The sequence below is a fragment of the Blennius ocellaris genome (assembly GCF_963422515.1).
Source record: "Blennius ocellaris genome assembly, chromosome: 2".
Classification (NCBI taxonomy): domain Eukaryota; kingdom Metazoa; phylum Chordata; class Actinopteri; order Blenniiformes; family Blenniidae; genus Blennius; species Blennius ocellaris.
Window position 1 is genome coordinate 22,490,770 of NC_137651.1, and position 23,027 is coordinate 22,513,796.

Here is a 23,027-nt window from a genome sequence, read left to right on the forward strand (position 1 = left end):
GAAGTAGGGGGGGGGGGGTTGGAGATAGGAGAAGAAATGTGTGTCTTCTTTTCCACGTTATGATTCAGTGATTCACTTGCTTGTTCCTCCTCATTTATTGGAATAAAAAGGCTGCAGAGCATTTGGATCCTTTATATAAACCTAAGGGAACTTTGACAAATCAGTTCCGCAAAATATGGAAAATCTGTACATTGAACTATAAATCTTCATTTTGAAAAATTATACATACTATGATACTATACAATGGCCATACTATGACCATTCAGTTTTTACACTTTGTATTTATGATTATCACAGGAAAGTGTTATATTTCACTTGTTTTTTTTCTTTTTTTTTATGTCGTATCACTAAGTTCGAACTTCACCTTTGATGATTGTATTCAATAAGCAGAGCTTATGTATTAATACATATGTTCATGGAAAAAGACACAGATATAAGCGATGTATTCGAAATGATCTTTAATAAAATGCAACTTCTTGCTTGGTGCTAGAGCAAGGGATGTCTTGAAGCTGTAAAACAAAGGATACAAGACGTTATTTCTTCTTATTGTGGTAAACATTTCTGGAGCCGTTATTAGTATTTTTTTCATGTCTTTTATGAGAGCTTGTCACCTGTCGCTCACGCGAAGACGTATTCCGTCTCAGCCTGATCGCCTGAGGAGAGAGGGGAGATCATTTTTAAGATTTCCAACACATTTAATACTGTTTTGTTTTCACAATCATCTGTATTGAAAGGGAACGTGAATGTGTTTTTACTGGGCTGGTAGTAGTCGTAGATCTTGATCACAGCAGGCTTCAGGTCCTTCACTGGGAGCTCCTGGATCAGGTCTAAGGTGTGGTTAATGGCCGTGTCTTTGGGTAACTGAACAGAAGAGGATAAACACGCTGCGATTAACACCACTGTCATCAAAACATTTTCACAAATCAAACATTCTGCAGATGTCGCTCTCTCACCTCCCGCAGGTACACCAGGACGTGGTCCTCCTTTTGGTCAACACGGTCCACCAGCAGAGCCCCTCGGAGCTGTCGGCAGAAGACGGTTATCCACCAGTACGATACACGAAGTAACTCATAAACTAAACTAGGTCACGGTTACAACTCACCCTCTTCACGGACTTTTCGTCTACGACAAATCCAGAGAGCACTTTGATATCCAGGATAACCATGTTGGTGTCGCTCTCAGTTCCACTGTAACTGTAAAACAAACCGACATCGTGAGATCGTATTTGACCAACGCTTTAAGTTCACCTCTTGTGTCAGTAACCATCAACAGCTTTCTTTAATTCTCTTTTTGCAAAATCAAACTTTAATCGATTTCTAACTCTAAAATGGTTAAACTGTAGTTTACAGTGAATGTCCTGTTAAATGTGGCCAAAACTATGGGGAAACGAGGCCCTCTTGTTTTTATGGGTCATAATATTTTTAATGTCTTAAAATAGGTGAGTCTGCATTTAGTTGATATTTGTCACAAAACTTCTACGTTGAAACATTTACATTAAAAGTGTATCATTGTCTTGCAGAGTCAGTAGCAGGAGAAGAAACGGTGGAGTATCAGGATTGAGGGAAAGTTGAATAAGTCAAAAATTAAAGAGCATACCAAGAGCTTTACATGGCTTCATAGAGCTGAGGGCATCTTTTGGGGTGAAAAACTGGCCAATGGCGGTTTGACAATGTGCAAGCTGGAACCCCACCAAACACCCCAAGATAGTATGAAAACCCAAAGATTTGATCCTCAGAGAAAAGGAACTCATGGTAAAGATTTGGGTCCATCAAGAAAAAAGGTGGAGAATCACTGCCCTCAGTTAACTTCAAAGTTACAACCGGCCCTTTGCCCTTGATGAAAACAGGTTTGAGACCAGTACATTTTCCCCCTCACCGGCACATTTAATCTGTCCTTCAGATTGCACCTCAAAGAAAAGGCTTTCTGACTGTAACATGTCTGTAACCTGCTCGTGGATGACTTACAGCGACTGCAGCTTCAGAGTGAGTTTAGGTCTGGAGGGCTTGCTGACGTCGACTTTCGTTTCAACCTTCACACTGAGAGTGGTGGTCTCAGTGGGAGTGGGGATGTTGTAGACGACGACAAGCTGCAAAACAGGCGGGCAAGAGAAGTTCAGTATGAACGGTCAACAACAGTTTAGTTTGATTTGCCCGGAGGCCGTGTGGATGAGCATTTCCGAACTAACCTGCACCGCAGCACACGCGGAGCCCTTCACCTCCAGGTTGAACTTCCCCGCCATGTCCTGCAGCGCCATCTCCTGGTAGAGCAGCTTGTTGTCCGAATTCACCTCGAACGCCAGCGGACCGCTGGGAGCCTGAAACGCCACGGAGCTGGAACCCTCGGGACTGAAGACCAGAGTGGAGTAGAGAGCCAGAGCCTGGAGAGCCACCACCGTGTCCTGCAGCACATGTGTGAAGGATTAAAGACGGCTGCATGATATCGGGTGAACAAGTTGTCTTTGCACTTCTAACCAACAGAATTTTGAGTCTTGGCTGCTTTTCCTTCATCTTTTTTGCTTCTGACCTCTCCGGCCACCAGGCAGGAAACAATTAAAACCATCAATCAAATACAATTTCTTAATCAATGGATTTTCCATACGATATGTCACACCTGAGTAGATGTCGCATCCATCAAGAAATGCATCACGAAGAGTGAGAGAACATAAATCTCACTGGTGTATAAGACACATTATTTCCTCCATGTTCAGATGCAATTTTAGCGTTGATAATCTTGGTCCAGCAGCAGATGGAAGGAACCAGCAGCATCTTATTCCTTCTTATATATTGAAATCTTGCTCACGATGGGTGATCACTACCATACTGTGGTGAGATAGTTTTTGTTTTAGTTTGATTTTTTGTGTATGTATTTTACCCCGCAAATACTGCAGTGAGTGATGAGTAGGAGAAGAAACTTTCACAATGAAGATGTGTCGAACACCGGTGGTAAGTATCCAAAGTGAAGCCTTGTCGAATTCTGCTGAAGTTGAACTCAAATAAAAGATGTGACCGCCTAGAAATATTGAAGTTTGTGTGAAGATCGGACATTGGCTCGCAAATAAACGTTTGAATGAAGTAGCCTAAACATTATTTCCCTCTCATGAAAGTTCTTGCATCACCAATTCCGGCATATGAACGCCATGATGACGCTTTGAAGTAGTGTTTATGATAGCCATGCAAAAACCTGGGATCAAGAGTTTATGAAGGAGGAAGGCTGTTAAGCTTAAGTTCAGGATCATCGATAGACATGAAAATGTCAATTATGTGAGGAAAACCTGGCTTCCACCTGCTGCTTTGATGGAACATCAGAATTATTTTGGCCTGAACTCTCCCACGCTCCTGCGCTCATTTACCTGCCTCAGGTCAGCTTGTCTGGGTCGTGTGCAGTCGTACCTGTGTGGAGGAGAAACCTCCATAGGAGTTCTGCTGCTTGGTCAGCCACCTGATGATGCTGGAGGCGTATCCCAGGTCCTCGGCGGTTGGAGAGGCGCTGAGTTTGGCCAGGAGCACGTAGGAGCTGATCTCCACAGACAGAGAGGCGGATGTGTCTGCTGCTTTCTGAGACCAGTGGAGGAAACCTCCTGGAAACAGAAACAACCGTCAGCTCACACTCACCGCGATGGAGCCTGATCGCCTCCCTCAGGACGACGGCTCACCTTCTCTGACTGCAATCGTGTCGAGGTAGTCCAGGAGGCGACCGCGGTTCTCCACGTCTCCTGCCAGGGTGAAGACGTAGGCCATCAGGGCCGTGGTGTAGGTGTTGCTCAGGTCCCTCATGGACTCTTTGAGGCACGACAGGCTGTTGTTCACCTGTGGATTCTACCACACATTAAAAGACATAATGGTTCTTTTAAACAGACTGAAAGGTTTGCATGCTTTTAGGCACAAAGACTTTTAGAAAATATTTTGTCTTCAACTACGACCAGAGAAATGTGGATGATTTGAAACCTTCTTCTTGAGATTTACTCACACTTGACGTGTAGTTCATCTCCAGGAGAGCAGCGGTGATGTAGGCAGTGAGCGTCACCTCATCAGACACACCTCCCTGCACACAAAGCATTGTGCACATGTTAGCAATGAACATCACCCAACTGCCATAAGTCAATCATAAATACGCTTGCAATTGTATATGGCCAATTCTGACTTCTGATTTTGAATTTACAGAACATGAATGCACTGTGCATGGAAACATCATCTATCATGTTTTGTTTTTTGTTTTTTTAAATCAGAAGAGGATCAATGTACCTTCATTCTGTTGTTGAAGAGTTTTCCTGACTTTTCAAAGCAGCCATTTTCACGTTGTTTTGTTCGCAGCCAGTCCAGGGACTGGTCGATATGAGCTTGATCAACGTAAATGAAAGATTTGGCTTGGGCAAAAGATCTCATCACAAAGGCCGTCAGCCTGCGGACGAGAAGAGCAGAGTCACCAAGAGAAAAACATCGATTTAAAAGAAGTAGCAGTCATCGTCATTGGTTATAAAGCCTTTGGCTTAAAAATGATCCTTCCCTTTAAATGAATGTTTTTCACCTCCCTGTGGTGCCATATATTATGAGTAAGTCTTTGTCAAGCAGATACATGGAGAAAATGCTACTACCCCATATGAATGTACTGAAACTTGAGGGATATAACTTCATGAAAATATTTTCAGAGATTCTTTTGGATGTGCTTTAGTATGAGAACACAATCTCTGCATGTATAGTTTATTCAGGGTTGTTGGCTTAAAATTCATCAAAAAACTTTATGTAAATCACATGATACATGCTAAATAAAAACCTTTGAATATCAGAAGAAGAGATTACGACTAGATATAATACTGAAATATACGTCACCATCATGATGAACCGAATTAGAAGTTGTTGAAAGGATGACTGAATACTTTTGGTCATTTCCTTACCAAGTGTTTCCAACTCCCATTCCAAATGTGCTGTAGGCGCCATCCCCATGTTTGTAGTTGAGCTGTCTCTGGAGGCCTTTACAACAGAAACAGAACAATTATGGCAGTTATGACAACAGAAGTTACCACAATGTAAAGGATTTTTCTTACATTTACATGAGACAAAAAAAAATAAAAAATACAAATCATTCAACAAATTCCTGTTTTAAGATCTGGATTCTATTTGGATTTCTAACTCTTAAAACGTAAAACTGTTAAGATCTAAAATTGTAAAATCCGAAAGACATCTGCATATATCCATCCATCCATCCATTGGCTACCGCTTTATCCGGGGCTGGGTGGCGGAGGCAGCAGTCCAAGCAGAGTTGCCCATATCTGCATATATAAGAGAAGTTTATAAACTAGATCCATGATGCAAAAGCAGCGACTTCTGGTACTTGATTTGGTTGAAGTCATTAATATTTCTCTAATGAATTGAATCATTTCTATTATTGAGGAACACGAAAACGAATCGAGTTTGATGGGTGCTGACAAAAACATTCTTAGCACACATTTCCTTCGTACTCGACCAACCCAAAAAAATTGTTTCTTGTGACAAAGCCATTTTAAGACTTTTCCAGGTCGTCCTTCGATCTGGATTGAATCGTCCTGCAGGACAGTTTTGGCCCCATAGGTTTGACACTACTACACTAAATTCCCAAAGCATTGCCCTCCAGGGGCTCCTGAGGGGACTGATAGAGGGCGGTGATTTACGCTAAGTTTGTAAAAGTTTTCAATATTCATGCATGAGACTTCTGCCATCTCTACAGTCGTCTTGTTTTGTTATACTGGGACTCACCGCTGGTCAGGAAGTTGGACGCCTTCTCCATGATGGCTGGCGTGAGCTGCTCTGTGCCCTTCAGGTACTGCAGGATGTAGATGTTGGGGGCCAGCAGAGCCATGTTCTGCTCCCCGCATCCGTAAGGCATCCGCAGCAGTCCACCCAGGTTCTTCAGGGCCCGGCCCAGGATGTCACCTGCGACAAACTTCTGTATCACGTGGTGCGCTATACATTGGCTGCAGCAACATTTGGTTGAAGTGAATTGTTGAGTTTACCCAGGACTGACACTGAAGCACGGGCAGAGCCAACGATCACGTTTCCAGGAAGGCTGATCTCTTTCTCTTCTGCCAAAGCTCCACCTGTGTGCAGACAAAAACAGAGAGGAAATCCAGCTGGAGGTCTGACTGGTTTGGTTCTGTTTGTATTTGTCAAAATGTAAAACCCTGGTTCACACCAACGCGGTGGGAAAACCAAGCCACGTGAGAAAGCAACATGCTCATGAACCAGTCGTAAAATTAGGCATTTATATTCCACTTGTTTCAAAAGGTTTTCTACTTGTTTCCGTAGAGCTAGAGGTGAAATAATGATAGCTGCATATTGATATAGACCATAGGTGTTAATCTTATTTTACTTCATGGGCCAGATACTGTGAAATTTGATCTCAAGTGGACCGGACCAGTATATAGTAGCATTATAATATAGAAACTGTATACCCAGTCAGGGACCTGACTTGTTTTACACCCTGGGTGAGCAGCCGTGCCTCCACATGACTGCAGCTGAGACGAGGTAGTTCTCTGTTCCTCTGGTGTGCTTTACAGATTGCACCCTGGGTGGCTGCTCCACATTGCCCATAACAAAATCCGCCACTGTTATGTACCAAATTCTCAACATTCCTGACAGATTGATGAGAGAAAGTGACGATGCGCAATGGCCCGTAGCAGCACGGAACAATATTGACAACCGTGAGCAATGACGAGTGATGATCACCACTGTCTCGTGCTCTTCATTGTAACGTATGCTAACAGGTCACATGACGCCTCCACCATGAATCATATCATTTTGGTCAAAATCTTGATCGGGGGGGGGGTTGATTTCTGTAATCCAAACCTACCATTTGGACACAGAAGCCAGTTGTATGCGTCTGTCACCTCAGTTCCTTCAGCCTGAAAGAAATATGAAAAAAAAGAAAAGATGATGGTAACAACAAAGGAGCATTGCCAGTTTTACAGGAAAAAACATTGCAGAACAAGAGCACGTAGTTTTGAAAGGCACCAAACCTTGACGATGAGGGATTTTGTCACCACATCAACACGACCTTGTTCGGGCACACTGATCACCTCGTTGTTACAAGAGAGGTCAGACGCCACGGCCTCGGCAGACACAGTCACATTCATAACCCCTGGAAAAAAAAAAAGAAGATCAAAGTCTTCAGATCCCCGGCGATTCCTAGCGTATCAAAAAATATGGTCGTTCAGGCGGATCTCATGGTGTGTGAATGAAAAGCGGACGGCGGTTCTCACCCAGGGAGGAGGGAATCATGGTCCAGCTGAGGGTCCTACGCTCGTTCCCGCACAAACAGGCTGAGTACAGGTGTCCCGAGAGCGGGGTCAGGGCGTAATCTGTCGAGATTGCGGGCTTTACTAAAATCTGTTGAAAAAGAAACAAAAAAATTGTATTTTAAAATTGAATCTCCAACAAATAAGAGTCATAGTATTAATCTAGATTGAAAATTTCAATGCGACTGTGCAAATAAAATCATATATTTATATGGTGCCGATTTAATCGGGGCGACGTTTCATCTGATTAATTTTGGTCCATGCGGTTTCAGCTCGTGATATTTCAGTTTGAGCCTCAGTGTTGTGTTGTGTATACAATGTTTTTTTTTTTTTTTTTTAATAAAGACTTGCTCGTTTTTTCTCCTGGGCTGGATTGAGACTTCTTGCGGGCCGGTTGTGGCTCACAGGACTTATTTATGACACCCTTGATTTAGAAAACAATTATCAGTACAGACTCCATCAGTAAAAATGAATTGATGAGAAAGTTTGCAGCACATAATCTTTTGAATTGCTCCCCCATTGGATCAAATCTTTGTTTGAAGAGAATACATCATAACAATCGACTTCAAAGTCAGACAAGAACAAACTCCCTTTTGTTTGAATAAAATGATCATTTCCAGATCATAACCATAATTTTCTTAATGTCATGTTGGTCATCTATAACAGAGGTTCTCTATAACCCATAATCCTAAATCTCGCTGAGAGCCGTTTTCAAAAAGTTGAACTTTGGGTGGCTCCGAACCCCGTTGTCCTGGAAACGGACACACAGAACGAAAGGAAAGTGACGCCAAAATGGTTCCCATAGCCGAGGAGAAGTCAAAGGCCAGGTTACCATCATGCAGCTGGTCAGGTAGTTGAAGACGGTGGCCTTCAGCTCAAAGCTCTCTCCTCGGATGATGGAGTACGGCATGGTGAGCTCCAGGAAGAACGGCTGGAAGACGGTGAACTTCTGGCGAGGAGCCAGACCGAAACCCTGAGGGGACAAACAGAAAGCCTCCGTCTCCCAGGTGGTGATGGTGTCGGGCACTTTGACGGAAACGTCCTTCTTTCCAGAGTCTCTGGATTAGCAGACAAACACAAACACAATCTGTGAGACGGTAAATAAGTCAAATGGACCGCTGAGTGAACAACTACATGCATTGCAGAGCAATAATCAACACAGACATTCTCAGCAATAGTTGATTTTGGTTACTATGGTTGGTGCAGATGAAGTCTAGAGGCATAAACTTTGACTGTTTTAATGACAGTTCGCCTTTGCTTTTTCCACCGTCAAAACGTCTTGTCGCACCAAATATAAGAAACAGGCTTTTATTTTAAAGTGTGAGGTGCTTGAGCAGTGTGTGCCTGTCCATGTGCTGTTTCACTTTTTAAATTTTAAATAATCTGTTCCAAGGTTCCGATTATCCAAATGATTTTGGTTTTCTTCCTGTCCTTTAAAGCTGTGCTGAATAGGGGCATTATTGCTTTGTCATGTAATTTTCAATTACGTTCTTTTAATTCAAAGAAGCAATTTGCCAGCAGTGGTTGACCATCAGGGAGTCTGTTGACCACATGCCATGTGTCCCGCTGAAGGTTTTCAGCAGTTCCGAGTCTAACCCTAACCCTAACCCATTTTAAAAAAAATCATTTGCTTGGCCTCGTGTTCATCATCTCTTTAGAGCGTTCACAGTTGAGTCTCACAATCTGGTTATTTATTGTTTTCTGTTTCTCTCATTATGTTCTGTCCCCTCATGTCCTGTCCGGTCTGACTTTTATTCTATTTCTGTTAACATCTCATGTTTAGTCACTCTGTACATCTTCTGGATTATTCGGATCACCTTCTGCTGGACCCTGCTCATGCAGAACACCTCTTTCTATGGGGACCATGATGAGAAATTCAAGTTCTAATCCTAAAATATAGGTTCATTTCTTGACCATCAAATCCTTTTGCTCACCCAACTTCCACAAGGTCCCAGATCCAAGTCTCGGGGAAGAAGGTGCGAACCGTTTCTATGACCGCATCCTCCATCCGTAATTCCGTATCCATGACTCCTCCACCTAATGGCCCAGCTGGAGCTGCCATAGCCACCACTCGGGTATTCATTCGGGCCACTTCAGGAACGTAGTCTAGATCTGAAAGATAACCAGGAAACGTTCAGAAATTGGCAGCAGAGAATATCAGACACAGGCATCTACCTTATATACTGTATATAAAGAACATTACGGTATCCGCCACGGCCCTGGTGGTAATATCGTCCTCTGAACTTGAGGCATGAAGGGACTCGGATGAATAAGTTTGTGGCCATCTTCAGTCCAACATTCTAGATAAGCCAAAAACACACAAATGTCACTTTGAAGAAGAAAAGATATGAGAAAAACTGTAAGAGGGAACAAGAGAGAGAAGGAAAGAGATTGGAGTGATTTGTATTGTACCGAGAAAATGGAATGGACATCTTCAGAACTATCAGGATGCGGCATGATGTATCTTCTTTGTCTCACGTTCAAGCATTCTGTAGAATCTATAGCCCGATGTGGTATATGGGTTGCTTTCTTGACAGGCAGCAAGTCAAATATCTGAAGTGGAAAAACACAGAACAAACCAGGGTGTCCAATGAAGTTTTGATAACTGGTCGAATCGGCCAGAGGCTCAAAGCTGCAAGTCATGTTTAGCAAACTTCTCCATTGGCTGATGATTTACATGAAAATCAGTGTTGAAATGTATTGAACAATTAATTTCAAGATAGAAATGGCTAAAAGAAAACAAGAGGAATAGCTGCACAAAAGGAAAGATAGAAGAATAAACCTAGAACCTTGATAGTGTTTTTTATTATTATTATTATTATAGAGTATACATGTATACAAATCATATCTATCTGGCCATACTCAATTCATCCAACTCTGATCACTGACATCCCCCTTCACTTCAAGTGTTCCACAAGGTTCTGTCCTAGGTCCTCTCCTATTCATAATCTACCTTGTTCCCCTCGGCAACATCTTCTGGAAATATAACACCCCTTTCCACTGTTACGGATAACACCCAGCTCTCGCTCTCCACTACACCCTCCCCCAGCCTCCCTCCCACTTCCCTCTTGTGAATGCTTGCACAAAGTAAACACCTGGCTCCCTCACGACGAAGTCATATTAAACAGCAACAAAACTGAGGCTTTTCTCCTGGGCACTAAATCTACTCTATCCCAAACTTACAGCATAACCTTAAAAATGGAAAACTTCATCGCTTCATTTTTTTCCTTGATGTCCCCCTGCATGTGTCAAATCATTAAGCTTGGACCCTTTGGGATAAACATTTATTCAGGATTTACTGGTACCTGTTCAGCCTCCAGAGTCTTCCCTGGCTCCTTGATGAGGACGCTCTGGTCCACAGCACTCACACCACACAGAGAATCTGGCTGCGCCGTCACATGCATGTTGGCATTCACTCCTGGGACACTTTTCGTCGGCATAAACTCCAGTGACACCTGATACAGGAGAACCTTCGTTTTAATATCATTTATTTTGAGCAACTTCAGCTACAAGTGATCTTTTTTTAAATTTACAGTTAAATGTAAACGGCAAAACTGGTGGCACTTTGTTGTGACACTGACCTTGTGAGCAAAGCATTTCTCAATGTTGAAGTCGGCACTGTGGGCAATCACATTTTCACTGGGGAGAACGGCGTAAGCCACAACTTGGATTTCAGGTGCCATATCTGGAGACACTTCCAGCTTAAAAGTCACCACGCCCTGATTCACTGAAACAGAAAACCAACCATTTTGCTGTGTCAATGATCATCCACACTTGCTTCAGAAGGAAAAAACATGACTTTGCAACTATGAAGCAAATTAAATTACAAACATTTCTCTTGCACTTCAAACTGTTGAAATCCTTGGTTGACGATGGCTCCCCGAGCTAAGACCTGGAAGATTGGAGGTGAAATCACAAAGAATTAGTAATGGACCACAAAGCGTGTCCAATTCAATGATTTAGATTCAGCCCAGTATTTAAAACATACAAATAGGATTGACCAACTGTGTGTCTGTGAACAGAGGTGATAGTCAGGATGTCTGGCTCTGCAATCCATATAGTGTGACTGCTGTTATCTGAAGCCACTGTTGTTCTAGAGGAATTGTAAAAAATAAAAATCTGTCCTTGCTGTTTGATTGACTAATTGAACCTGTTTAAAAAAACTGAAGGATGCACGATGACCCATGGCCATGTCTCATTAGAGATGATCTATATGACAATGCGTTATTTAAAACGCTTTGTTATACATGTGACAGAAATCACCGAAAAATATCTAAAGATTCCCTAAAACGAAAACTTTGGTGCCGAGCATTTCCTTTATTTCAAGCTTGTCCATTTCTCCTGCATGTCCAGCTGCATTAGCATCCAAGTCAGATATGAGTTATGAAAAATGGCTCGTGGTGCGAGAGAACTAGAAATAACTCACCAGATATAAGAAATCCACAGGGCCCTGAGGCTCTCCCACCACATTATAAGCGACCTGGATCTCCTCTTCTTTGCCACAGGTGAGGCTTTCCTCTCTCTTATTCACCTTCAGGGAGCTGGCAGATACAGTTTCCTCAGTGACCGGTTGGAACAGGTTCATGGTGTGGGGTTTGATGTCATAGTAAGGGACCCTGTATCCAACGTATTGCAGTTCTGGCATGTCGCTCACCTGAGTTGTAGAAAGAAAATGTGTGAGGAGGACTCATCTCTCAGTCAGATGATGTTGCCTGATATTACATGTGATCAGTCTGGGATAAGTCTCCACCTCTGACCCCGGTTCAACAGAAAGCCTCCAACTCTGAGTCTGATGCTCCAGAAAGCAGCTTCCTCTGTGTCTGGTTCGACTTGTCAAGAGTTAATCCTTTCCACCAAACCTTTCCTTGTTCATGTCGTGTTGAATTTTTCTCTATAAAAGTGCCTTAAAATGACCTTATTGTTCTTTGGTGTTACATAAATATAATTGAATCGAATACTGGATCAGTCTAATAAAATAAGTTCCTGAAATCTCATAAGAACTCTGAAGTTGAAGTGCAAGTTCACAGGCAGGTTGAAGGGTTGGATGCTTAATATTATTATGCTATCTGACATAGATAGGTTTTACTAGCTGGCTCATTTTACTCTCACGACTTCTGAAAGTGGTTGAGTGGCAAGCTTGAGGTCGGTAGTTCGAATCCCACTGAGAGGTTACCACTGAGCGAGGTCTCTATGTGCAAAAAAAACCCAGAGTGAAGAGTCAAAATAGGATAGAGATAATAAAGACTGTAAACTTCTTACTAGGGGTATCCCATTCACACATTTTGGTCTCTGATACTTAGATTTCAGTTTCCGGCAGGTCACAAACAAGGCTCAGTGGGAAAAAAAAAAGATTGGTGAGGTGATTGACTGGATTTGCCAATACTCAATCTGATCTCCACCGATCCGATTAGGATTGTGGGGTTCATACTTGTTCCTATATTTAGTTTGTGCATACATAGCAAATTAAATATTCTTCAAATATAAATACATTAGTAACTAGTGACAGTGATCGACCCACTATTCAGCAGCTTGCACATCATAGCTTCGTCTAATTGGTTCACCAGTCAGAGAAGCTTCTTGGTTACCGTCGGACCTTCCTACTTACTTGAAGGCGAATTTGCCCTCGGAAGTCGTCAGTGCTGATTGAAAACGAGGCCAGTCCTTCGCTGTCAGTGGTGAGATTCTGCAGTCTGGTTGAATCCCACCTTTCTCCTTTAAAGAGGTAGAGCGGCATGTCGGGAATGGGCTTGCCAAGGTGGTCGACTGCTTTGGCCTGTTGAAAGCAACATGGTGCTGTAACAGTGAAGAGAAAACTGAAGAGATAGCCTGAGGAAATATTGAGCACTTACTTTCCCCTCCACATCGGTCCCCTTGTTATAAATTGAGGTTGTGTTGATGATAGACAGCTCTCCAATAACATATGAAATGGTTATTGTCTTGTGTTGACTGCGTGAAATACCTACATATAAAAAAGGAATGCTTTCATTAGCAACATTGTGACGCACATCAATATATAAAAAAAATGATGTGGAAAAGGTTAATTGGCTTGCCTGTGCCTTCCTCTTCTATTTCGGCATTGACATCCAGCTGATCCTGCACAACTTTCTGGTCGAGTTTGTTGAAAGCTGACATCATGATGGTAAATGTGGCACAACCACTTTTATCTGTCTGTGTCATCAAAGGGAACATGAGGAAATGATACAGCATTAAAACACGGACAAAAGACACTTCTTGACAGATCTTCAACATAATCAGGTCACTACATACGACAGCCTTTGTATGAGTTGTACCAAGATGACACACATTTGAGCCCTAAAGCAGTGGTGATGCTGCCGACTCACAGTTATTCCGAAAACCATTGAAAAAAGGTTGAAACGATGTGGCTTTAGCTAATCGTCAGCATTAACTTCAGGGTTGTTCAGTTAGAACTTTCTGTATGGAGTTTGCATGTTGAACCTTAATCTTGTTGGTTGGTTGGATGGATGCATGGATGGATGGATGGATGGATAAAACATGGGTAGTATCTAAAGTTACATGAAAGAAAGTTAGGCATGTAACCGCTACGCCTTATTTGAGAAAAATGTTCTCCATAAAGTTGCTGCTGGTTATTTTTGTGTCACTGGCAAATATACAAGCTGTCCCATATTCAGTCCAGCCTGAGTTATTTCACATTCACACAGAAGGACGATGCTGTATTTACTCTACCTCCTTTGTCTCCATGTGACACGGGGTAGTGATCTTAAGTTCCTCTTGCAGCTCCATAGAGAAATAAGTGTGCGATACATAGCGATTAAGAGGTCGGCACACCTTCAGTTTCACCGCTCCTGGCACAGGCTGGCCATAAGTGTACCTAAACATTTACACATGAAAAAAAAAGTAACTTTTGAGTCATCCACTCATCGAAATAGATCAACCTCAGAGTCATTGAAAGCACCCTTGTTTTAAAACCCTGAAATAACTACTTACTTTGCACAAACTTCAAGTTTTAGTTCTTCCTCTTTCACACTGATTTCATCTTTAACTTCCAACGTCATGTCAAATTTAGGCAAAACTGTGGGGGGAAATGATCAATGTTAATGATGAATGAATGATAAATTAAAAAAGGATTGCTGAATAAAGATCCAGTTTGCTAACTTACCGTACTTTTCCACCTTGAAGCTGTGATATACATCTCCTTCCTGTGCTTCCACGGCGATCTGGTATTGTCCCTCTGGCGCCTCGGTGTTGAGGGAGTAGGAATGCTGCAGGATGATACCGTCTGAGGTGGCATTGTGCCACTGGGCGATCCTGTTGTTGTTAGGATCCTGTTAAATCAACGACATCCAAGTGTTCGGACGTTAGACACACAAATAGGAGGATGTAAAGGTGGAAATACTTTCCCAACTAAGTCTTCTCCTTATTTTAATTTTTAAACCAGACTGCAGATAAAACTATGGGACATATACCGTATGGTGGTCTGTCTTAAAAAGGAGGGTTCCGACTTAAAATTAAAATCAGAAAATGTATTGATGTTGCAACACATGTAGATTCAACAAGAAATAGCCGACTGAGTTGGCGGGTATTTTCTTACCTTGAGCACGATGATGTTGTACTGTAAAACAAAAAGATACCATATAGAGAGATATGTTAAAGGATAAGTTGTTCTCATCATGCAGTGACTTCACAAGTCTGAATATTTCTATGTGTAACAGAACTAAAGTGACTTAAACAGGGCGGCATTTGTGATGGCACCTTGTATAATACATGAAGATTTAATCTAATATACATTGGATAAAAACCCTGAAATCAATGTCAAGTATATGCAATACAGATAGATTAGAATTGTGAAGAACAGGGCCAAGGGTTGCAGGAATCTGTTGTTGTTGTTTTTTTCCATAATAAAAACTTCTCGGGCCATCCATTGAATTAATAGAATTCACGTCTTTCAAGAACAATGAATGAATGTTGAATCTAAAATTACTTCACTACATACAGGTGTTATTGATGAACAGATCTTCGATTGTATACATGGTTTATTATCTGCTACCGGCGACATATTCTACGTTCCCTGTACTGTTCGCTGACGATGCCATCCTATTTCTCTAAAGTCTCTCTCTTTCTTTTCATTTTGTTTAGTGGAGTAGCTTGAATCACTATACAAGCAGAAATAGATGCAAAGATAATTAAATCCACCAAGGTCATATGTAATCTCTTACTGCTGAATCTCACCCACACGATATACGCTGAATAAAAATATATACGAAACACTTTTGTTTTTGCTCCCAGTTTTCATGAGCTGAACTCAAAGATCTCTCAAATATGGTTGACAGATTTGTCTAAATCTGTATTAGTTGATGAGACAGCATGAATATTGCCAGAGGTGTGCCTTTGGGTGGCCACAATAAAAGGCCACCCTGCAATGAGCAGTTTTGCTTTATTGTGGCCACCTAATCAGCATCTTGAGGTGCCACACCTGTGAGGTGGGATGGATTATCTCGGCAAAGGAGAAGTGCTCACTAACACAGATTTAGACAGATTTGTGAACAATATTTGAGAGAAATAGTCCTTTTTCATACACAGAAAAAGTGTTAGATTGTAGAGTTCAGCTCATGAAAAATGGGAGCAAAAACCAAATTGTTGGGTTTTTTTCATGACTTGATCAAAGGTGCTTTGTCGTGATTGTATCAACTGTTAATTTCACAAAGAAAAGTGGAGGAGTAAACATTTGCTTCACAGCATCAGCAGAAACAGGTTTGTCTAAAGGGGCCCTGCCTGTACTTTTGATCCTTTGGCTGCAGTCGAATGATCGGGGACGTGATGCGACCCCGGATAAGGGGTCCATTGACCTCACCTTCAGATTGACAGGTCTCAGCCTGGAGTCAAGTGTGACCACTCTGAAATTCACTGAAATGAACAGAGACACTGCGTTAAGACTTGGCTCTGTCGTCTTTGTTTTCCCTTCAACAACCAGCTTTTGAAATCAAATTCTAAATCACCATTTCTTGCATATGACGGCTATCTTCTTCTTAGCATGTTGCTAATTCATTTGCATACAGTCTTGAAGTTTTTTTTCTTCCCCCCACATTCTGCTTCTTTGCAGTTTTATGTATGATCACAACTGAAAATGCATTGTAAGTTGTGACCTGCATCAAAACAGACATGATCGAAACCATTGCACAGGCTCAGGAACACTCCTGAAATCCATTGTCTGTGGACGCGCTTCATCAGAGTGTCCAGAAATATATGTCAAAACTCAAAAACGAGCACATATACTAGCAGTGTTTTAGAGTCAAAGCTTTGTCGTATGGTCCAATAATCATAATTAAAGATTTCAAACGTTGTCTTTTTAGTATTTTCATATAAATATAGGTTTTAAATTATTTACACATCTGACACACCATGTGATCAGTCGAAGGTTACCTTTTTGTCCAGGCAGATAGATGGGTTTATCTGTTTGAATGAAGGTGGCGGGCTGATAGGATCTGATCAACACTTTTCTGACTTCTGTTGAGTGAAATGTGTCGCCTTGTACCTCCACCTGGAAGTTCCGCACCTCGTCCGCTTTGAGAGGAACCTGTCGCACCAAAACAGAAGAAGAGCTTTGAAAATGTTCTTGAAAAATCACTGTGCATCTCAACACCTCACAACAAGGTTCTATTAGGGAGCTGACCTGGAACTGTCTGCAGATGTGAAAGCTTTTGTCGGATGTGTGTGTGAGCAGGGTGATGTTTTCCTCTTCAGACATCAGAGTTACAGTCATGGTCAAAGTCTCGTTGGGCTCCATTAAACTGGCGCAGAATGTGGTCTCAGATCCAGCTTGCAGGACCGCAGGGATGGGCACCATGTAGTGCCTGCACACACACACACACACACACACACACACACACACACACACACACACACACACACACACACACACACACACACACACACACACACACACAAGAGCAGCTGTTACTTCACTGGCTGTGAGCTTGAACAAACGACAAACCCAGTAAAAAGTTTTCCCCCCATTGAGACGGAATAGACGGATGAACTTACGGTCCAGGAGCGGCCTGACTCACACATATCCCACTCAGGAGGACACACAGTGTCCACGTCCACGACTGCATCCCAAGACGACTCATGATGGACTGCGCTGATCCTCGCAGTCAAAATCAGCTAAATAGCCGCAGGGAGAGATACACACCCACTTTTCACTCACCCCCAACCCCACCCCCACTTCACCTCTGAACTCATTTCCAGGCACCTCACAAGGCACCGACTGGAATTCTTTCTAAAGAAATTGTTTTGACACAAATGAAGAAATGATGCGTCTTTCGATACAATATATTGCACCCCTGCTGAAACACACACAATGTGTTTTTGTTCCTTGCACAGACTCTCTCTAAATAATTACCTCTTATCTAAGCCATCATCATGACCCGTCTTCAAACCTGTCTTTAGCTTAAAGTGTAATGATTTTCCTCAGGAGGATCACAATCTTTGTCCACACGATTACAGCAAGTTCTTATAATGTCAGCGTGTACAACACACACACACACACACACACACACACACACACACACACACACACACACACACACACACACACACACACACACACACACACACACACACACACACACACACACACACACACTCCTGAAAATGTAAGACAACCCCTACTAATGAGTGTGTGAACATAGGGGCCTTAAAATGTACGTAGGTAAAACATACTCTAACAATGGCTTTCAGAATATCTCAAATCAGTGTAATTAATGTGTGACAGACATTTAATTTGAGCAGTTTTATTCACATTATAAATACCTTTTCCGATGTGCAAAATTACTGTAATGAATGGATAAAAAAAATGGCTCACTTTCTCCATAAAAGGTTCTGATAGATAACATATTTTGCTGATGCTACCAATAAAAATGCTCATGTTGCACTTTGGGGTCTGACTGTTGGAGATGCGGCAGCATATCCGAGAATAGCTTCACTTCATGGAGACAGAGTCTGCAAACAAGATTATTTTCCTAAATGTGTGGGAGGCTTTGGAGTCATGGAACTGTGCACTTTACCCAGTGTGGGATGTTTGACTTTGTGATGCAAGCAGTCCCTAATCGCACTACAAGGGCCAAAGTAGACTGTGGGTCCAGTAAGTAAACGTCTCTGTTGATTACACTCCCACTCAACTCAGCCCACGGGTTACAACACAGGTTGAAGAAATATGATTGTTGTTACTAAATGCTGATGTAATCCACCTAAAAATGGGGCACCAAAAATAAATATTACCATTTAGAAATCATTAAAGTTAGTTCATTTGAATGGTGTAATATGATGAGTATAGAATATATTAAGGATTTCATTAATTTTTTTTATTGTGTGTTTGTGTATTTGAGGCATTTTTTGACAGTTTACGACAGTTGAAAATGCTTTGTGGTAATGCCCTCAGTGTGGAGCGTGTGAGCGAGAGAGAAGGTGGAAGGAGCTTGGGTTTTTTTTTTTTTTTTTTAATACCTTGACAGGTTATCAGCATGATCACTTGTGGAAGACCGAGTACCCAACCTTTAGTACAAAGGTGGAGCAAACATTTTCTTTTATAACAAACAAAGGGAAAAAGATTGAAGTGTGTCTGTATTTTTAACAAAAATGCAATAATAATTTTGTTATAGAAAAGTATCTGATTTGTGTCTGTCAATTATTCTCTGTGTGAAGTCACTCCTTTTCTACAGCCAAAGACGGATTCATTATTCTTTAATACATTGTCTTACCCTTGGACTAGGACATCACCAATTAATTGTGGTGATCCCAGATCCTGAGTTTATTTTTGCAGTTTTGTATAGACCTGGTTACAATTACATTTGCAAAATGCTGAAAATATCAAATACAGATGTGCTTTGGACCGTCTTCATGGTCAAGTAAATTGTCCACCAAAGATATGAAAGCACATTGAAGAATTTGTTGCAGTTTACTAATCGAAACACAAACAATAAAGAAACCTTCAGAAAGTCATAATGCATTTGTTGATTTGGAAAAATTTATTTTTTTAAAGGTAAATCGCTGCAATTTTGACACCAGTGTGAACCAGATTTTTGAAACCACAGCCAAGAAAGAAGTGGACCAGTGGCTGGAGACCATAATGGCGGTTAAAACTGTTAAAACTGGACCAACATCGCAGCCCGGACACAAACTTTGTCTTTTATTACTTGTACTACGTGTGTGTGTGTGTGTGTGTGTGTGGAAAAGGAAATAAATTCTCTGTAAAGAATCCATAATTTTTTATTCTTTTTTATTCTTAAAAATGATTTTTCAAACCAAACAGAGGCTTGCCAAACTAAACTCTTAATGCAAGACATGAACTGTCAATAAAAGTTGACCTTAAATCAACATGGATTTTTTTTTTTTTTTTACCGTGGGCGACGTCTAATACACCCCTGACTCATCGTTATGTTTGGTTCATCTAAACACTCATAGAAGAACAAACATTTTTCATGGTCACACTTGTTTCAACAACACTGGCTCAATTTTCAGAAAGTTACATTGGCCACCCAATTTTTTTATTTTTTTTATTTTTTCTACAGGGAGCAACATGTATTATGTACCACTAATTCATCTTTCTTCCAACTCATAAGCTTCTACGGCACCAAATCACAGACAGATAACAGTTCCCGTAGTTGTGCTGATGTATGGTCTGAATTCTTATATGTGCAAAACACAAAACTGTAAATTGCTGGTGGATGTCGAGACCGATCATTAGCCGTCGTGCAAAAGTAGTTGTACATCCGTCTCAGCCTGGTCACCTGTGAGACAAAACCTGCATTAGACCAACACACTTCCGTTCTGTGTTCACAGGTGGTAACAATAGCATCAAAATTCAGTCATGTTTCCATGACAACTTGAGCATGATGGCATGAGGAGTATCGTGTTTCTGTGATTAATCCGTCCACCAAAGATGTAATGAAATCATCGGCTTATATCTGTCTGTTTGTATGTCTGTTAGTAAGATTATGTCAAAACTTCTGCATGGATTTTGTTGAAATTTTAACAACTTTTAACAACAATTTTTGAGATTTCTCTTTGAGGCCTCGAGTACCTAGACCAAGACTATAATAATCGTGAGTAATTAGTAAGTACTACAGATCAGTTAAATGACCAGACCAGTGAAGTGAGAGTTTTGTTGTTGGATTGTGGGTCTCAGTGGCTTGCAGCTCTAAAGATAAATATAAAGGTGGAGAAGAGTGTCAGGCCAGTGACAGAGGAAGTTTTGAGAGAAAACCTGGAGTATAGGGATAGTGGATACATGAGACAAATATGCTTGCAGACAATAGGAGACTTCAGAAAAGATTATTGGCTGGAGATGAAGGAGTACATGGAGAAAGTCGGTGTAACTCAACATGAGGCCTTCAATGACCTGCGCTGCAGCACACACGGTGCCCTCCACCTCCAGGTTGAACTTCCCCGTCACGCCCTGCAGCGCCCTCTCCTGGTAGAGCAGCTTGTTGTCCGGACCCACCCAGAACATCAGTGGTTCGCTGGCAGTGTTGCCAGATTGGGCGGTTTTTCCTCTCGAAAACCACGAAGCGTGTCCACTGCAGGTCCTTTTTTTTTTTTTTTTTTTTTTTTGTATCGCACTATTTTTAGCCTGTACAAAAAGCAAAATTACATTTCCTGTTGCTGCCCGGCCATAAAGGTCTGACCGCAGGGAGTGCACTGTCAGCTAGATTACATTATCAAAAGTAATGTGGGCAACACTTTCCATGAATCTCCTCCGAGAGTGGAGGTAAATCTGAGGCAACAGTCAAACCTGGGGTCCAGTCACAACAAGTAAATGCAGTTTAATGGTGGGTCTGATTCTCAACATCCTTATTTACAACATATTCCTGCGCTTTTCCCAACGTGTCATGTTTGTTTCTGACACTCCATGAGCCATTAATTAATAACTTTCAGCTCAAATCAATCAACATGTAACGATTTGGACCATTTGACTATACGTTTGATTTGAAGGAGATTTTTTGACTGACTGCTCTATAGGTCAATCGAAGGACTACAGTTTTCTTGATTAATGCACCCCTGCTTCAAACGCTCCTTTCAAAAGGTTTGGGTCGGCCGACACATTCTTGCAGGCTGTCTGTGTCTCTGGAGGACAGACCCTACGAAGACTGAGTGTCTACACAGCAACGGTAATGAGTTGCAGATGATCTACGCATCATTTCCGGTCAGAGGCAGCGAAGCAGTTGCCTAGCAACAGAAACCCGAGACTCAGAGCCACTGATATCACGTTCATTTGCTTGTAATGTGATTCAGTTGAAAGCCATTACTGACACTTGAATGTGTTTTATCTCACATTCTCAAGTTCCCAACATACACACCGTATGTTGACAACTTGGTGCAGTGCAGGATCCACTTGTTGGATCTGTTGTTCTAAATCAAGAAAACACCAGCAAAACACTGATTGTAATAAAGTGACACAAACATGGCTTAGTACTGAACTGATATCAGCCCAGCAGCACCTGTACATGCAGATAATATTAGGGAGGAGGCTCATGGATCTGTTATTGCAAAAACACATGTATATAAAGAAAATGTGTTTATTTAGAGAAAGTGTGATTTTTGACCCATTCCTAGATACGCTGCTGTTCTTTAAAGAGCAGAAGCAGAAATTGCTTGTGGGAGATTAAATCAGCGAAAATAGATGCATTTTACTTTTGCCCTTTCAGTCGCTTCAGATTTTTTCTCATCACGATCTTGACTTGAAAATGTCTCCACCAAAACACAAGTTTTCTTTCCCACATGACCAATTCTCCACCTGGTATTTGATTGGTTTTAATGTAATTTCTCTGTTAGCAGAGGCGAGCATCTGATCATTCCCATTTATCATAAATACTGTGATTTTTAGAGCAGCACTCCACCCAGCATGGCTGTTTTCTAATTTCTCTTTGGGGAGATTGATCCAGGAAATGAGTAACCATTATAAACCATACCCATTAGTGCTAATGCACTAATGAACAAAACACATTTCATCACAATTTCTGTGGCGCAGAAACCAACATGCAGCTGCATGTAATGTGGATTAAGTTAATACGCCCGAGAAAGTTGCTACTCATCCGGGCCAAGCGTAGAGGACACTGGTAGTGGTGGTATAGCTTGGTTGGTGGAGAGGTTGTCTCCCAATTGGAGGGTTGCAGGTTTGATTCCCATCTATGCCTGCATACATTCTGAAGTGTCCTTGGACCATTGGAGTGACAGTGCCTTGCATGGCTCCAGCCTCCAATGGTGTGTGAATGCGGTGAGGTACAGAAAGTGCTATGTGCTCACACGGCTATGAAGCGTTATACAAGTTTACCATTTACTTTATTGTATTTACAAACCAGACGTCAACGTAGTGAAGACAATCTATACAATGGTAAGGAGATTGACATAATGTGCCTATGACTCTACATTTAATTGAAAACTGTGCAAATGTAACAAATCAGATCCTGTTTTAATTTTTGTGTTTTCATTAAAATAAAATAAATAAAGTGTTGTGTTTACACAGCATTGTTTTCAAGATGATGCCTGTTTACATAACAACAGCAGAAACTCTGAAAACCAAGTCGTTTTCACATTGGGCCACGAGTTTGTCTTTGAAATGCAACCACACACGGTGCAGAGTTCAATACGCAATGGACATTAACGATGAGATGCAAGGACATCTGTATGACGGTTTGCTTTCTCATTTTAAAATGTTACATAAACGAGGCTTAAGTCCAGTGAACAGCTTAATGTGATGAAGCCACTTGGAGAAGAAGTCAAACAT

General features: G+C 41.6%; 1 protein-coding gene across 1 annotated transcript; it reads right to left on the reverse strand.

The window, feature by feature from the left end:
* Positions 1 to 618: 618 nt before the first annotated feature.
* LOC308140815 (alpha-2-macroglobulin-like) lies at positions 619 to 20,753 on the reverse strand (the record flags this gene model as incomplete). The annotated part of the gene is made up of 32 exons (XM_080510754.1): positions 619 to 653; positions 756 to 861; positions 954 to 1,022; positions 1,103 to 1,193; positions 1,965 to 2,086; positions 2,186 to 2,398; positions 3,390 to 3,577; positions 3,653 to 3,815; positions 3,967 to 4,041; positions 4,242 to 4,398; positions 4,892 to 4,967; positions 5,730 to 5,906; positions 5,987 to 6,070; positions 6,823 to 6,874; positions 6,989 to 7,110; positions 7,232 to 7,358; positions 8,100 to 8,325; positions 9,202 to 9,379; positions 9,471 to 9,567; positions 9,680 to 9,820; positions 10,573 to 10,722; positions 10,849 to 10,994; positions 11,099 to 11,159; positions 11,694 to 11,921; positions 12,873 to 13,040; positions 13,973 to 14,117; positions 14,234 to 14,318; positions 14,406 to 14,571; positions 14,838 to 14,858; positions 16,098 to 16,150; positions 16,667 to 16,820; positions 20,601 to 20,753. 32 exons carry the CDS (start codon positions 20,751 to 20,753, stop codon positions 619 to 621), a joined length of 4,029 nt encoding a protein of 1,342 aa, XP_080366880.1.
* Positions 20,754 to 23,027: the final 2,274 nt, after the last annotated feature.